We start from the raw sequence: 18,278 nt of genomic DNA, 5'->3' as shown, positions 1-18,278 counted from the left end.
TGATTATTAAACTTGGTTATTTTACATTCTCGCACCCAAGGTAATCCTGAAAATCTGGCCTGTTAGGGAGGCCTAAGGACAGGTTGGAAAACCAGTGGAGAAGACTGAATAAAACTAAAATCTGAGGGAAAAACTCAGTAAAACTTTGCAACTCTAAAACCGTGCAATTCACAGAAATTTATATTAGCCCCTCATTACACCCTCAAGTTGCAAATGACTCTTTACTCTAGTCAGTGGAGCAGTATGTATCTCATAATTGCTTAACACTTAGGACATAGAACAAGTTCTACAGTAAAGGGTTGTGGCATCATGAACACATCTTCAAAACCTTACAGAATAAATTAATCAAAACTAAAAAAACACCCTGAATTTAGCATGCTTGACAAAAATTCCCCACCATGTGCCCAAAAAAGTCCTTGTTCAGTCCTAAGTTTCTATGAAGTCTCCGAGCCACCTCTTATTCTATTTAGTGAGACTTCTGTCAAAAAAGACAAACAGATATTTTACACTTATAAACCTTTACTGTGTTTTAAACATGCTTCAGAAGTGGTTGTGGCTTTAATTGTATTTATGTCTGTGTGTATGTATTGGTTACTTGTAAAGCGCGGCTAATCACCCATAAGGGTCTCAAGGTGCTGCTCATTTTATCGACCTCGGAAGGATGAAATGCTGAGTGGGCTTTGCCAGGGATCGAACCTGCAACCCTCGGGTTGCTCAGAGCTCAGTCACAGTGCATGCTAAGCTATTGGTTTAATGACTTAGCAATAGTTTCTCAGTTCATGTGCAAGATATCATGTATTGGGCAATGTATGCAGTAATAGATGTTAATAACAGGAACGTACACTGATGAATGTTTACAAAATATAGGAAAAGCGATACTCAATGTATATGAAATGTGATCTCACCTTCCCAATGAGGCTCTTTGGCAACCTCATGAGCATCTAGGCTATTGAAACTGATATACTGCACTCTTAGGGAAATCTTTCAATCGAATATTGAACAAATCATTGTTCCAAGCATAGTTGTGTTTAGAATAAAAACATAGGTGTGTCACAATTATCTAAGTTTATTGCTGTTCTAATCTACCATTCTTTGTCCCTTTAATGGAAAAATTATTTAGAACACTTAACTTTACTTCATTAGATTTGAGTTTCTTAATGAATCCTACCTAGCATGTGTATTTGTGTGTATGAAATACTGGCACGGTAAAATAAAAACTGTCTAATTAACAAATTCTTCTCTTTATCCGTCAGCTAACATCCTTATTCTTTCCCTGTCTTTCTCTTTCACCTTTCTTTCATGTCTTTCTCACTTGGGCCCAGGTCTCCTCACTATGCATGTCCAGAGGTGATCAAGGTAAGTGTAGATGACTGACCTCTCTCCATTCTTTTCTGATCCTGCTTACTAAAACAATACACAGGCATATCATACTGTATACTTTCCTCTTATTTGACAAAAAAACAACAGTTCATTCAATGGTTCTATATTGGTGGTGCGTTATTCACTCAGTGAAAAAAACTTAACAAAAAAAACAGTCAAGTCAAAAAAAAACTTTCATGATTCACATAGGGCATGTCATTTTAAACAACTTTCCAATTTACTTTTATCACCAATTTTGCTTTGTTCTCTTGGTATTCTTAGTTGAAAGCTAAACCTAGAAGGTTCATATGCCAATTTCTTAGACCTTGAAGGCTGCCTCTGCATTTGACAGTTTTTCACCACTAGAGGGCATTAGTTCATGTGTTTCATATAGATAAAATTGAGCTCATGCACGTGAATTTACCGAGGAGTAAACAATGATTGGCTAAAATGCAAGTATGTCAAAAGTACTGAAATAAGGGGGAAGTCTGCAGAGGCTTAGATACAAGGTAATCACAAAGATAATATGTATATTATTATAACTGTGTTGGTTATGCAAAACTGGGGAATTGGTAATTAAGGGATTATCTCTCTTTTTAAACAACAAATATTCTGGTGTTGACTCTCTTTAATATTTTTTTTTAACTACACTATTGGCACAGGAGTCTGCGCAAGGTGCCAGTCTTGAAGCATTTTCAATCTTCTAGTTAGTATGCATGTGACACACAAAGCATGTGCAATAAGAGTATGCACTATTCAGAGGCTGTGTACGCTATACCGAACTTAGCGTTAAAACCTTTTTTAACAAGAGGTATTGCAAAGTTGCATAGCAAGCTATTTGGTGTTATAGCGTGCTAGAATATTTTAACTAAATTGTTCATTTAAAGGGATATGAAACCCAAAAATATGATTCAGGTAGAGCAGACCATTTTAAAAAAGGTTCCAATTTACTTCTATGATCAAATTTGCTTTGTTCCCATGAGATTCTGTGTTGAAGAGATACCTAGGTAGGCATCTGGAGAACTACATGACAGGAAACAGTGCTGCCATATAGTGCTCTTGCAAATGGATAACATTCTTGCAAAACTGCTGCCATATTGTGCTCCAGAAATGGGCTGGCTCCTAAGCATATGTCCCTGCTTTTCAACAAAAAGATACCAAGAGAACAAATAAAAATTGATTATAGAAGTAAATTAGAAAGTTGTTTAAAATTGCATGCTCGATCTGAATCATGAAAGAAAAATGTTGGGTTTCCTATCCCTTTCTGAATTTTTTTTTTATAAAACGGCACGAATTTTAACACATTCGTTTGTTCGAATCGAATTTCGAATGTTTACATAACATTCTAACATTCGATTTTCGAATGTTCGGTTTCGAATTTTACGATTACATTCGAAAATATTCTTTTCGAAAAATTTGAATAGTATTTCTAATGCTTTTTCTTTAAATGTAATATTCGAATTATGCAATATTCGAATTCGAAAAATTTGAATTTAGATTGTAATAGTATTTCTAATGCTTTCTTTAAATGTAATATTCGAATTATGCAATATTCTATATGGAAACTTTCGAAATGATATATTTGTATCTATTTATGTATCAATTTACTAGATTCCAGCACTACCACATGAACTATTGAACTTCTGAATAGTATTTGTTAAATAGAATTTTAAATTCGAAATTTCGAATGTGGACATTCGATATAATTATAAACATTCGAATTCGAAAGTGACATTCGAAAACTGTAAATAACATTCGATTTTCAAATTTTTAAGAATATTCGTTCTTATCGACATTCGGATTTAGAATTCGAATTTCGGTAATAACATTCGTTCTACATTGGAAATTCGAAAATTTACACATTCGCCCATCCCTAAAGGATATACAGGCTATCCATCACAAGTTTGTTAATCAGAAAAATAAGACACTGATTAAAGTGATGGTAAATGTCAGACTTTAAGAATGTTGCAATGAAAAATATATTAGTGTACAAGCAAAACCATATAATTATTATTTTTTTAAAAAGTGTATATATATATTATAATACAAGATTTATAATCCTATTGGATATCTTCTGCTCCTCCGCCCCCCACTTCATTTCTTTTTTTGGCTAGCCTTTGACATAGAGCAGTTCTCCCCCCCCCCCCTTTCTAAGGGCTTTTAAAGTACTGGACTTCAAGAGTGTCATATGACACACACAGTGATTGGATGGTTATTGGAATGGTCATTAAAAAATAATTCTAGTGGGCTGGCATAACATTGTAGTAGAAACATTACTATAAGCATGGATTTGGCCCTTTTCACAGATAGATTAAAAAAAACAAAAACAAAAACAAAAAAAACGTACGCATATACTTTTTTTATGGCAAAGATTACATATATGGCATTTAATTTGCTTAAGTTTACCATCACTTTAACCAGCATATGGTATGGATGTCCTGAGTATTGACATTGCACTCACATTTACATTGTCTTTTAAAATATTAATTCCAATTTTAAATGGATGGAAATTTTCATTGTATTGAATTGTGCCGTATGGTAATTCAAGCAGATCCTGTGATTTGGAATTTTAAATGTTTTCCAGGAAAATGTTTTTCTTATAATTGCTATTGGATTTTTTTTGTAGGGGAGTTTAGAATTAGCAGATTTTGTTGTTTTCTTTTTAAGACTCTTTCAATACATTTTAATAAGTTTTTTTTTCAAAAATGAATTGCCTTGAGTTATATTGATGCAGCTTTTTTTTCTTTTCAAGAAAAAATAATTTAATTTGCTCTTTTTATGTTGCATGAAAAATACTCAGTCAAATTACAATAACTATGGAATTACTTACAACCACACACGCAAACAATAAAAGTGTGTACTATGCTACAATGTTCTATGCAAACAAATATATGGGTGTTAAAATAGATCTTTTATTCTAGGTACCTAGAGTTAGATATGTATCAATAATACTAGAAGGTATGACAGTAATATTGGCATGATACACAGAGTTGTTTTCAATGGCATGCAGTGATGCAGTGTATTGGGGGCTGCAAGGGATAATACGACTTTTGGTGTGACCTCTCCTCTTTGCGTGGCTTGTCACATTTCTGCCTGTCTGTCTGACAGTGTGAAAGCCAAACCATCATTTTGCATGCACAGGCCCAACAAATAGTACCTGAGATAATAATGTAAGTGGAGGATCATGGGGCTTCAGGACCAAGGCTTTAACTCCTGAGGGTTGGGAATGTGACTTAAAGAGTAGCTTCAGGGATAGGGCCTCATCTGAGGTTTGATGTCAGTATGTGGTTTAAAGAGCATCTGCGGGGCTTGGCCCTCATCTGAGGTTTGGTGTGGGTATGTGGCTTAAATAATATCTACAGGGATATGCCTTCATCCGAGGGTTAATGTTTGTATGTGGCTTAAAGAGCAGCTGCATGGCTAGACCCTCATCTGAGGTTTGATATGGGTATGTTGCCTAAAGAGCAGTTACAGAGATATGATCTCATCTGTGAGTTAATGTGGGTATGAGGATTAAAGAGCAGTGTGAGGGCTAGGTCCTCATCTGAGGTTTGATGTCAGTATGTGGCTTTAAAAACAGCTGCAGGGATAGGACCTCATCTGTGGATTAATGTGGGTATGTGGCTTAAAAAGCATCTGCAAGGCTTGGACCTCATTTGAGGATTGATGTGGGTATGTGACTTAAAAAGCAGTTGCAGGGCTGGGTCATTATCTGAGGTTTGATATCAGTATGTGGCTTAAATAACACCTTCAGGGCTAGGGCATTATATGAGGTGTGATATAGGTATATGGCATAAAGAGCATCTGCAGGGCTAGGTCATCATCTGAGTTTTGATGTCAGTATGTGGCTTTAGGAGGATATGCAGGTATAGGGCCTCATCTTAAGGTGGATGTTGGTATCTGGCTTTAGAAACATCAGCAGGTATGGGGCCTCATCTGAGCTTTGATTTGGGTATGAAGCTTAATGAGCAGCTGCAAGGCTAGGACATCGTCTTACGTTTTATATTGTCACTAGTTGGTAAGCCTGCCCAGAGGGCAGTCTATATGTTGTAAATCCAAAACCCAAGCAACAACAAATAAAAAATAGAATTACAGAAAAAAATAAACACATTATCCAAAATAAAAAAATTAAACCTAATCCTTATGAAAATAAAAGCCCCCCCCCAAAAAAACACCCCCTAATCTAATGCTAAACTACCAATAGCCCTTAAAAGGGCTTTTTGTAGGGCATTGCCCTAAGTTAAACAGCTCTTTTACATTTAAAAATAAACAAAGTCCTCCTTAACAGTAAACCCCCTCACCCACCAAACCCCCCAAAATAAAAGAAACCTAACACTAATAAACCTAATCTACTCATAGCCCTGAAATGGGCATTTGTATGGGCATTGCCGTTAAAAAGGGCATTTAGCTCTTTTTCACTGCCCTTAAAAGGGCATTCAGCTCTTTTTCACTGCCCTTAAAAGGGCATTCAGCTCTTTTTCCAAGTGCCCAAAAAAAACCTAAGTTAAAAATTAAAAAACACACCCAAAAAGCCCCAAATAGGTACTCACGGTTTCAGAGGTCCAGCAGTCCAGCAGAGAAGGTCTTCTTCCAGACGGGTCCATCATCTTCATCCACAGCAAAGGCGGCACGGAGCGGAGGTCCAGTGCGGTCTTCCCAGATGTGGTGATCCTCGGCGGTCCTCGGCAGCGGCGGTGGTCCTCGGTGACATGAAGGCTCCTCTTCATCCGATCGTCCATGGTATACTGAAGAAAGAATGCAAGGTACCGCAATTAATTTGGGCTACCTTGCATTCCTATTGGCTGAATTTTTAAAAACAGCTAATAGGATTAGAGCTACTAAAATCCTATTGGCTGTTCAAATCAGAAAATAAGATTTCAGTAGCTCTCATTCTATTGGCTGATTTTGAAAATTTCAGCCAATAGGAATTCACCGATGACCGCCGCACCGCCGCTGCCGATGATCGTCACATCTGGAAAGGCCGCTCCGGACCTCCGCTCCGTGCCGCCTTCGCTGTGGATGAAGATGATGGACCCGCCTGTAAGAAGACCTTCTCCGTCGGACTTCTGAAACCGTGAGTACCTATTTGGGGCTTTAGTGTTAGTTTTTTTTTTTTTTAAATTAAAAATTTTTTTTACTTTGTTTTTTTTTTGGGCACTTGGAAAAAGAGCTAAATGCCCTTTAAAGGGCAATGCCCATACAAATGCCCTTTTCAGGGCAATGGGAAGATTAGGTTTATTAGTGTTAGTTTTTATTTTGGGGGGTTTGGTGGGTGGGGGGGGGTTACTGTTAGGGGGGACTTTGTTTATTTTTAAATGTAAAAGAGCTGTTTAACTTAGGGTAATGCCCTACAAAAGGCCCTTTTAAGGGCTATTGGTAGTTTAGCATTTGTTTAGGGGTGTTTTTATTTTGGGGGGCTTTTTTATTTTCATAGGGATTAGGTTTAATTTTTTATTTTGGATAATGTGTTTATTATTTTTTGCCTTTTTTAATTTTTTGTAATGAGATTAATCTAATGTAATTTTTTTATTTTTTTATTGTACTGTAGTTTATTTTTATTGTAATTAAGGAGTTCATTTAGGGGGTGTTTGGTTAGGTTGGGGTGCGTTAGGTTTAATGCGTTGTGGGGTGTTGGCGGTGTAGGGGTTAATAGATGTATTATGTAGTTTGCAATGTTGGGGTTTGCGGATTTAGGGGTTAATAATTTTATTAGGTAGTTGTTGTTTTTTTCTTAATACTTCATACGGGCGGTTATTTTTTTTTTTTTTAGTTTTTTTTTTTTAAATACTTATTGCGTGCGCTTAGGGTTTTTTTTCATACTTATTGCGGGCAGTTTTTTTTGTTTTTTGTAATGCTCCATTTGCCTTCGCTGCATTTCGGTGAATTCTTTTGGCTGCGCACGCAGCCAACATTCCATTGAGGATGCGTGCGCAATTGCGGACGGTGACGGACATTACAAACGCAAGTATAGTATAGATGTGGATTAGTTTGATGCAGGACCAGAATTCTTATCTTAGGTGGATATGGAGAGGGACTACAAGATTAGGGGTTTAATATGTGTTTATGTAATCTTAAAACTGAATTTATTTCAAAATACATCACTTGTTTGTCTTTTACACACACACACAAACATATATATATATATATATATATATATATATATATACACATATACATACAAAGAGATCAGCACTCACCAACAAAGCAACAACTCTGTGCACGGCCTGTAAATATCCAAAGGAAAAAGGGGCTGGGGATCAGGATCCGGTGTGTATCCTCAGTTGTCCACAACACTTAAGCCAGCACAAAGAGATTTGAATAATCACCTTTAATGTATCAAAACATAACGTTTCGGCCTCACATGGAGGCCTTGGACACATGTAAAAAACACACATCACAGGCATACAACACATCCCAAAGTGCTACCTTATATACCCCATCCCCTAAACCTGATATGCTAGACGACGCCCAAATTCATGGAGAACAGCTGAAAGAGATCTGATTGATCGCTGAGTCATCACAGTGAGACCGTAGTCATAACAACAGACAGCACCAGATATGTATTTGCATAACCAGCAGACCACATGTCCGCATTGTGTGATGACGTCATCAAAAATTGTGTCCGTTGTCATGGGAACGCATGTACACTCATAATATACAAAGCGTGACCACTTAGCAACAGCTTATCAGAGCACTGAATGCAGGAACACCGTCCCCATCTAGACATGCTTTACCATGACAACAGACCCAAACAAAGAATTTTGAGCCTAAGCATAACAGGTTAATATAGTTAACTAAACAATATTACACATACAATTGAGATAGGTTCTTAGATCCAGTGACTAGTCAACAACAAGTAACTGTGTGGTGCAATATATCTTGTATAAGAATAACACCTAACGTATAGCCATATAAATATCTAGAGCATAAGATCCTATAGCAATGCTTAGTTACTAGCACTATTAACCAGATCATTGTGTTCTATATACAGAATTAAAAAAACACAGCGTGATTCCATTCTCAGTAAAGCCTTTGATCGATCACCACCCCTCATAGATTTAGGGACGTGATCGATTAATTTAGTCCTCATCGTGGAGATGGCATGTCCCGCTTGTAGGAAATGACGAGCCACAGGTTGATCCGAATTGCCCTTATCAAGGAACACCGCCCCCAGCTAGACAGGCGTTAGCCCTATAGCCGATTTGTGGTTGGCCAACCTCTCTCTGAATGTGGTAATCGTTTTCCCCACGTAATAAAGGGAACATGGACAGATAATCACATAAATGACATGATCAGAAGTACAGGTCAATCGATGTCGAATGGTAAATCTTTTGTTTGTATGAGGATGATGGAATGTATTGCCAGACAACATGCCATTGCAGGTCGTAAATTACCGCATCTATAACAGCCTTTTTTCTTTTGCGGTAGCCAGGTGCTCTTCTGGTAACTTTGTACTAAGTTACCAGAAGACCACCTGGCTACCACAAAAGAAAAAAGGCTGTGATGAGGACTATATTAATCGATCATGTCCCTAAATCTATGAGGGGTGGTGATCGATCAAAGGATTTACTGAAAATGGAATAACGCTGGATACATAGACTAGACACCATTGCCCCGAAGGGTCTTAACGTGATGATTGACTACAGCTGTTTTTATAAGTGACTGTGAGCTTCCCCTCCTCCAATAACTCCATTTCTACCATCTCCTTGGAAGCATTTTGTGTGTGTGTTTTTTTTAATTCTGAATATAGAACACAATGATCTGGTTATTAGTGCTAGTGACTAAGCATTGCTATAGGATCTTATGCTCTAGATATTTATATGGCTATACGTTAGGAGTTATTCTTATACAAGATATATTGCACCACACAGTTACTTGTTGTTGACTGACTAGTCACTGGATCTAAGAACCGATCTGAATTGTATGTGTAATATTGTTTAGTTAACTATATGAACCTGTTATGCTTAGGCTCAAAATTCTTTGTTTGGGTCTGTTGTCATGGTAATGCCCGTCTAGCTGGGGGTGGTGTTCCTGCGTTCAGTGCTCTGATAAGCTGTTGCTAAGTGGTCACGCTTTGTAAATTATGAGGGAACACGCGTTCCCATGACAACGGACACAATTTTTGATGACATCATCACACAATGCGGACATGTGGTCTGCTGGTTATGCAAATACCTATCTGGTGCTGTCTGTTGTTATGACTACAGTCTCACTGTGATGACTCAGCGATCAATCAGATCTCTTTCAGCTGTTCTCCATGAATTTGGGCGTCCTTTAGCATATCAGGTTTAGGGGATGGGGTATATAAGGTAGCACTTTGGGATGTGTTGTATGCCTGTAATGTGTGTTTTTTACATGTGACCAAGGCCGAAACGCTATGTTTTGATACATTAAAGGTGATTATTCAAATCTCTTCGTGCTGGCTTAAGTGTTGTGTATATAGTATTTTCCTAAAATATTTTAAAACTTATTTATACATTTTCAAACTTGATTGGAAACTAGTGCTTGAAAGGCGGCTCTCTCACATGGCTTTTGGTTATACCCACCATCTTGACAGCATTACTGCACATAATGAAAATATACCATACTAGTTATTCTTTTTAAACAACTAAAGAACTGCAGCGCATGCAAAATAAATTAATAATATTAACATTTACCTAGATTACGAGTTTTGCGCTAAACAGGGTGCGAAAATAACGCCAAAAAATTGGAGTTATTGTACTTTCCTTAGCTGCCATTACGAGTTACTGAAAAAACTCCCTGTGCTGTGTGTTATGGGGTGTTAAGCTCCATACCGCACAAAAGCCAAGGGCTGAGTTTACCTGCTCGTGCACGCTTTCCCCCATAGACATCATATGGGAGAAAGTGTTAGAAAAAAAAACTAACACCTGTGATCACGGAATGGTAAATTGCCGTAACGCAACCCCATTGATATCTCTGGGGGAAAGAAATTTACGTTTAAACCTAACACCTTAATATAAACCCCTAGTCTAAACACCCCTAATACCCAGCCCCCAAAATCGCCAACAGTAAATAAAATTATTAACCCCTAATCCGCTGCTCCCAACATCGCCGACGCTTAATAAACCTATTAACCCCTAAACTGCCAGCCCCCACATTGTAACTACTAAACTAAACCTATTAACCCCTAAACCGCCAACCCCTCAAATTGAAAAATACTAAATTAAACTATTAACCCCTAAACCTAACACCCCCGTAACTTAAAATTACAATATAACTATCTTTAAATAAATAAAAACTTACCTGTGAAATAAAAAGAAAACTAAGTTTAAACTATAAAATAAACTAACATACCTAACACTACGAATAAATTAAAAACCTAAATTACAAATTAAAAAAAAAACGAATGCTACGAAAAATTTAAAAAATCTAAGATTACAAAAATAAACACTAAAATTATGAAAAAAAAAAAACTCTAAAATTACAAAAAATAAACAAAATTATCTAAAATAAAAACAATTACACCTAATCTAATAGCCCTATAAAAATAAAAAAGCCCCCCCCAAGATAAAACCACCTACAAATTTGATTTGAACAGCCAATAGGATTTCAGAAACTCTCATCCTATTGGCTGATTTGAACAGCCAATAGGATTTCAGAAGCTCTCATCCTATTGGCTGATTTGAATTTAAAGAATCAAATCAGCCAATAGGAATACAGCTACGCCATTTTGAAACTGTTACCTTGCATTCAACTTCAGTGTATAGCGGTGATCGTATGAAGAGGACAGTCCGCGCAGGATGTCATCTCTGTCCAGGATAGCTCCACGACGCCGGGATGAAGATAGAAGACGTCCCCGAGATGGAAGAAGACTTCTCGTCGCCTGGGTGAGGATGGATGACCAGACTTCAGGAACTGCGTAGATTTTCTGGGGTTAGTGTTAGGTTTATTTTTTATTTATTGGGTTTTTTTGGGGTTTTTTTTTAGATTAGAGCTTTAATGGGCAGTGTAAAAGAGCTAAAGGCCCTTTTAAGGGCTATTGGTAGTTTATTGTAGGTTAGGAGGTGTTTTTATTTTGGGGGGCTGTTTTTATTTTTATACGGCTATTAGATTAGGTGTAATTGTTTTTATTTATGATAATTTTGTTTACTATATTTTGTAATCTTAGAGTTTTTTATTTTTTGTAATCAGATTTTTTTTAAAAAAATTTGTAGTATTATTTTTTTTTTAAATTTGTTATTTAGGTTTTTAATTTTTTAGTAGTGTTAGTTTTTTTGTAATCATGTAATTTAGGATTTTTAATTGGTAGTTTTTTTATTTTATTTTATTAGAATAGTTAGGTTAGGTTAATTTATAGTTTAAACTTAGTTTTTTTTATTTCACAGGTAAGTTTTTATTTATTTAAAGATAGTTATATTTTAATTTTAATTTAAAGTTAGGGGGGTGTTAGGTTTAGAGGTTAAAAGTTTAGTGTTTTGCAAAGTGGGGGACCGGCGGTTTAGGCGTTAATAGGTTTAGTTTAGTAGTTACTATGTGGGGGGCTGGAGGTTTAGGGGTTAATACTTTATTATAGTGTTGGCGATGTGGGGGGCTGGTGGTTTAGGGGTTAATAGGTTTATTTAGTGTCAGCGATGTCTCGGGGCAGCAGATTAGGGGTTAATAGGTTTATTTAATAGTCGCGATGTGGGTGGGTGGCAGATTAGGGGTTAAGTTTAATATAGCGTTTGAGATGTGAGAGGGCGGCGGTTTAGGGGTTAATAGGTCGTTTATGGGTGTTAGTGTACTTTGTAACATTTTAGTTATGAGTTTTGTGAAACATTTTTGTTACACAAAATCCATAACTACTGCTCTCAGATCGCAGAATGGATCTTGTCGGTATAGGCTATAACGCAAGCATTTTAGCCGGACCGCACAACCTGTAATACGGCGCTATGGAAAATCCCACACTCAAACGTCATTTTTTTTGAGTGCGGAATGGACGTTGTGTTACAGGCTAAAAGGCTATGCAGCCGTGACTCGTAATATGCGGTTACTGACCATTCCACGCACAATGGACAATTTTTCAGCGGTATAGCCGTACTGCAGCCATAAAACTGGTAATCTAGGCAATTAATAGTTATTCTTTTTACCTGTCCAAGTTAATATGATTTACTGTTCATCCTATGATTTTAATTCTACTATTTCCCTTTCCTCAACCCTCAAATAGTAATCTTGACTTTTTTTGTCCACAAGAATACTACTGCCTTAATATTGTCTCTGTATAAATACGATAATTTCTCCACTGGTCAAGACCCACTTTGCTCAGCCCTTACTTAGGCTTTCTGCATCAAAATATACATTTACTTCTAATGCCCTAAGAACTTCACTACTTGTTTAATTCTAAACAAGCCCTCTCCCTGCTCTTTAAATGCCAACTCACATTCAGTCCTCCTGGACTCATTCTCTTCTGCATTAGATGAAAATATCCATTCTTGTCTATTACTTGATTATTAGACCCCATTCTATGTTACTTGGCTAAACATTTAATTGGTCCCATCACTCTTTCCACTCTACTGTTTTGACTTAAAGGAACACTAAACCCAATTTTTTTCTTTCATGATTCAGATAGAGCATGAGATTTTAAGCAACTTTCTAATTTAATCCTATTATCAATTTTTCTTTGTTCTCATGTTATCTTGATTTGAAAAAGCAGTACTGTAAGCTTTAGAGCCAGCCCATTTTTTGTTCAGCACCTGGGTAGCACTTGCTGATTTGTGGCTAAATGTAGCAAACCAATTAGCAAGTTCTACCCAGGTGCTGAACTAAAAATGGGCCGGCTCCTAACCTTTCATTACTGCTTTTCAAATCAAGATAGCATGACAACAAAGAAAAATTGATAATAGGAGTAAATTAGAAAATTGCTTAAAATTGCATGCTCTATCTGAATCATGAAAGAAAAAATTTGGGGTTAGTATCCCTTTAATACAAACCTTGATCACACGATTTCTGAAAAGAATGTGCCTATCTAGTTATCTTTCACCCTGTGTCCCTTCACCTCTTACTTATACATTTTTAGAACAAATTGTATTATACACTTTTAAATATACAATTTATGGTGCCGATTATCTTGTAAAAAAATAGATAAAAAAATAATCAAAGTCAGTCTTTAGCATTCATCCCAGCTGTTTTACTTTGCACGCAACTTATACAATGAGGTGTTCAGCTGCAAGATGACGGAAACAAACACTCATTGATCAAAGAAAAGAGTCTCTTAAATCTCTTAAGAAATATTCTGACAGATGCTTCTTGGAAATGAAACTAACTTATATCACTTTGACCAGCATAATAATTGTCATTTATTAGTCTAATACTAACCTATTAGATTCTAACTGCCTAAACGTAGATGTTAGCTGCATAATATTTATGCCTTCCTGTTTGTATAACAAATTAACAAAAAAACTATGCTGGAAGTACAGCTGTTTTATACAAATATAAATATATATATTTTCTTTCTAGCCAATGAGTTATTTTTATCTGCCACAATAGAAAGAGTTTATCTTTTTAAAATCATTTATTAAAATATGACATTTTAAAGGGGCATTCTAGGGAGAAAAAAAATATATGCTCTAATTTATTAGAGCACATATTTTTACACTGTCAATGCTCTGACTCCAAGGGCCCCATTTAACAAGGCCGAACAGATTTACTTCCGCTGATCGCAGAAAGCGGGCAGCAATAAGATGCCCGCATTTATCATTGTGAAAGCGTCAGTATTATATGGCAGCAGTTTTACAACAATGCTATACATTAGCAGCAGCAATAGATGGCAGCACTTAAGACATGTGCACGCTACCTATCTAGATAACTCTTAAACAAAGAATAACAAGAGAACAAAGCAAACTTGATAACAGAAGTAAATTGTATTCTCTGTCTGAATCATAAAATAAAAAAAAATTGGGTTTGATGTCCCTTTAATTAATATGTAGTTAAAACATACATGATGGTTTCAATCAGTGCACCCAGCTAGTTGTTACAATATGACAGTGTACATCACTACAAATCAGATATAGTTAATATAGTGGGGGTTTCAGGAAAGTTTTTTTTTGCATCAGTTTTACTTACCTGTATTCCAGCTGTCAGTTTGTCCTCTGCATCTTGCACATTTCTTTGTAAACTTTCTATTTATTATGCGATTCTTGGTCCTTGTTTAGAGAATGACTGATGTGCTACCTCAAACACAGTAGCACTTCAGTGAGTGACACTAGATATATATTTTGCTACTAATAATGCAGCACCTTGTACCTTACTTGAATTCACTTATGTCTAGCAACAATTTATAGAAAAACTCACATGCATTTTTACCTCTTCTAATTAGAACAGAATTAATATATTGATTAATCTGTTTCAATATATGAAATAGCTATAGCTAAATCTGTACACGGTTAATTTTACTCTTACGTCATTACTTAACTTTTCATACACATGTACTGTAGTTTAACTTTGTACCCTGGATAAACTGTGACATCTGAATATGCATTGTTAATGAATTGAATACATTTTTATGTATATTTTCCTTTTTAGGGAGAAAAGTATGATGGGCGCCGAGCAGATGTATGGAGCTGTGGAGTCATTTTATTTGCGCTTCTAGTGGTAGGATTCTCACTGCAACAGCACAGCAAATACTGGACACAATAATGCTTGTTTTTATTCAGTCAAACAATGACCTATGAGTCTTAAAGCAAAGAATTAAAGGGACATCCCAGCCATAAAATAATTGTTCATCGATTCATTTCTATTATGTAATGAAAATATAATAATTTAGGCTGCCTTAAGGCTGGTGTAAGGATCTTATTCTTTATGGATGGATCAAACCTAAATTATCTGCTACCATGAATAAGTAAGATTCTGGCCCCCCAAAAGCAACCTATCCTAACCCCCCTGACCTGTACCCCCAAGTACAATTAAACATAACTTTACCAGCAATAAGGGCAATAAAGCCTACCCAAACTGGCCCCAACAGATTTCCCTGGTTGCTATAAATGGCCCCTACTGTAGCCCAAGGCATCCCTATAAAAAAATAACCTCTATCATCCAAGGGACCACCCCTTCAACCACAAAACCAACACTCAAGGGATTCCAATACTTTAGTTAACACAGAGGTCTCCCCAACACCTAAAGTCTTTCCCCTCCAAAATTTTTTGATATTGTATTTTTTTTAATAGTGTTATAATATTATTTAAAATTGTCCCGTGTCTGAATACAATAATTTGAGAAATCATTTTTTTTTCCTTTCTGAGCAAATTGGTGTTCTTGAATAGAACAATATGGAAAACTGATTTTTCTTCATCTTAAAGAGATAAACCGCTGAGCACAATTAGAAAAGATTGGTTGCTACTCACTATGGTATTGCATTTCCTCCTGCTCCTACAGCTCTTTTTAAAATAGTCCTCCTTTTTAAATACCTTAAATATTCAAGATGCTGAAGCGCCACCATTTCATACTGGATGCTGCCAAATTGGAGCTTAGGTATCCTCAGACACTGTGAGAGAAGTGGTGCACATTGTGATCTTTTTAGAAACAGTATAATTTGTAAGGGGTTAGTGTTTGTATATGTATATATACAGGGAGTACAGAATTATTAGGCAAATGAGTATTTTGACCACATCATCCTCTTTATGCATGTTGTCTTACTCCAAGCTGTATAGGCTCAAAAGCCTACTACCAATTAAGCATATTAGGTGATGTGCATCTCTGTAATGAGAAGGGGTGTGGTCTAATGACATCAACACCCTATATCAGGTGTGCATAATTATTAGGCAACTTCCTTTCCTTTGGCAAAATGGGTCAAAAGAAGGACTTGACAGGCTCAGAAAAGTCAAAAATAGTGAGATATCTTGCAGAGGGATGCAGCACTCTTAAAATTGCAAAGCTTCTGAAGCGTGATCATCGAACAATCAAGCGTTTCATTCAAAATAGTCAACAGGGTCGCAAGAAGCGTGTGGAAAAACCAAGGCGCAAAATAACTCCCCATGAACTGAGAAAAGTCAAGCGTGCAGCTGCCAAGATGCCACTTGCCACCAGTTTGACCATATTTCAGAGCTGCAACATCACTGGAGTGCCCAAAAGCACAAGGTGTGCAATACTCAGAGACATGGCCAAGGTAAGAAAGGCTGAAAGACGACCACCACGGAACAAGACACACAAGCTGAAACGTCAAGACTGGGCCAAGAAATATCTCAAGACTGATTTTTCTAAGGTTTTATGGACTGATGAAATGAGAGTGAGTCTTGATGGGCCAGATGGATGGGCCGGTGGCTGGATTGGTAAAGGGCAGAGAGCTCCAGTCCGACTCAGACGCCAGCAAGGTGGAGGTGGAGTACTGGTTTGGGCTGGTATCATCAAAGATGAGCTTGTGGGGCCTTTTCGGGTTGAGGATGGAGTCAAGCTCAACTCCCAGTCCTACTGCCAGTTTCTGGAAGACACCTTCTTCAAGCAGTGGTACAGGAAGAAGTCTGCATCCTTCAAGAAAAACATGATTTTCATGCAGGACAATGCTCCATCACACGCGTCCAAGTACTCCACAGCGTGGCTGGCAAGAAAGGGTATAAAAGAAGAAAATCTAATGACATGGCCTCCTTGTTCACCTGATCTGAACCCCATTGAGAACCTGTGGTCCATCATCAAATGTGAGATTTACAAGGAGGGAAAATAGTACACCTCTCTGAACAATGTCTGGGAGGCTGTGGTTGCTGCTGCACGCAATGTTGATGGTGAACAGATCAAAACACTGACAGAATCCATGGATGGCAGGCTTTTGAGTGTCCTTGCAAAGAAAGATGGCTATATTGGTCACTGATTTGTTTTTGTTTTGTTTTTGAATGTCAGAAATGTATATTTGTTAATGTTGAGATGTTATATTGGTTTCACTGGTAAAAATAAATTATTGAAATGGGTATATATTTGTTTTTTGTTAAGTTGCCTAATAATTATGCACAGTAATAGTCACCTGCACACACAGATATCCCCCTAAAATAGCTATAACTAAAAACAAACTAAAAACTACTTCCAAAACTATTCAGCTTTGATATTAATGAGTTTTTTGGGTTCATTGAGAACATAGTTGTTGTTCAATAATAAAATTAATCCTCAAAAATACAACTTGCCTAATAATTCTGCACTCCCTGTATATATATATATATATATATATATATATATATACACACAAATTATATATATATATATATATATATATATATATATTTGTGTGTGTATATGTATATGTGTGTATATATACACTCACATATACATACACACACAAATTATATATATATATATATACACACACACTCACTGTATATACTGTGTATATATATATATATATATATATATATATATATATATATATATATATATAAAGAAAAAAAATAGATGGACTAATCCAGCACCAAATTATTAAGAAACACACATTTAAATACCATACTGTTGTGCATTAATTCACGAAAAGCCCAAAGATCTCAGCAAAACAACCACATTGTTTATTGTTAAACACATATATTTATAAACATAATTAGTGCAGAATAGACTGCAAAATGAAAAAAAAATATATATTTTTAAATAAAGCTAAGCAAACAATTGTCAGCAATCCTAAATAATATATCGATATTGAGCCCTTTATAAGAATTTACTGGAATGAAAATCCAGAATAATTTCACCTTGATGCAGATGGATAGTTTGTCCATAAGAAATTAATTGCAAAGAAGTGAACTGTGTCCAGTAGATATCCATACAAATATACAGACAAGTCATTTATCAGCAAAGCAAAAAGCACATTATTGGTCAATTGTGCAAAGGTAATCCATAATCTATGCAACAAGCAAAACACAAGCGTGTTAACAGTCCTGCGTCAGGTATTAGTAAATATAATGCAGAAGTGATCCTCCCAGAGTGCACATATTAAGACTGGGTTAGAAATAGGCACA

At 36.3% G+C, this 18,278-nt stretch overlaps 1 protein-coding gene across 1 annotated transcript in view; it reads left to right on the top strand.

The window, feature by feature from the left end:
• Positions 1-18,278, top strand: part of LOC128638069 (serine/threonine-protein kinase BRSK2-like) — a 392,907-nt gene that overhangs the window by 296,468 nt on the left and 78,161 nt on the right. Inside the window, exons 6-7 of the mRNA XM_053689937.1 lie at positions 1,323-1,356; positions 14,881-14,949. Of these exons, the coding sequence (XP_053545912.1) occupies positions 1,323-1,356; positions 14,881-14,949 (103 nt within the window). The remainder of the gene's footprint in view (positions 1-1,322; positions 1,357-14,880; positions 14,950-18,278) is intronic.

Source organism: Bombina bombina, chromosome 8 (genome assembly GCF_027579735.1).
Source record: "Bombina bombina isolate aBomBom1 chromosome 8, aBomBom1.pri, whole genome shotgun sequence".
Taxonomy (NCBI): Eukaryota; Metazoa; Chordata; class Amphibia; order Anura; family Bombinatoridae; genus Bombina; species Bombina bombina.
This window is presented reverse-complemented; position numbering and strand designations above follow the sequence as displayed.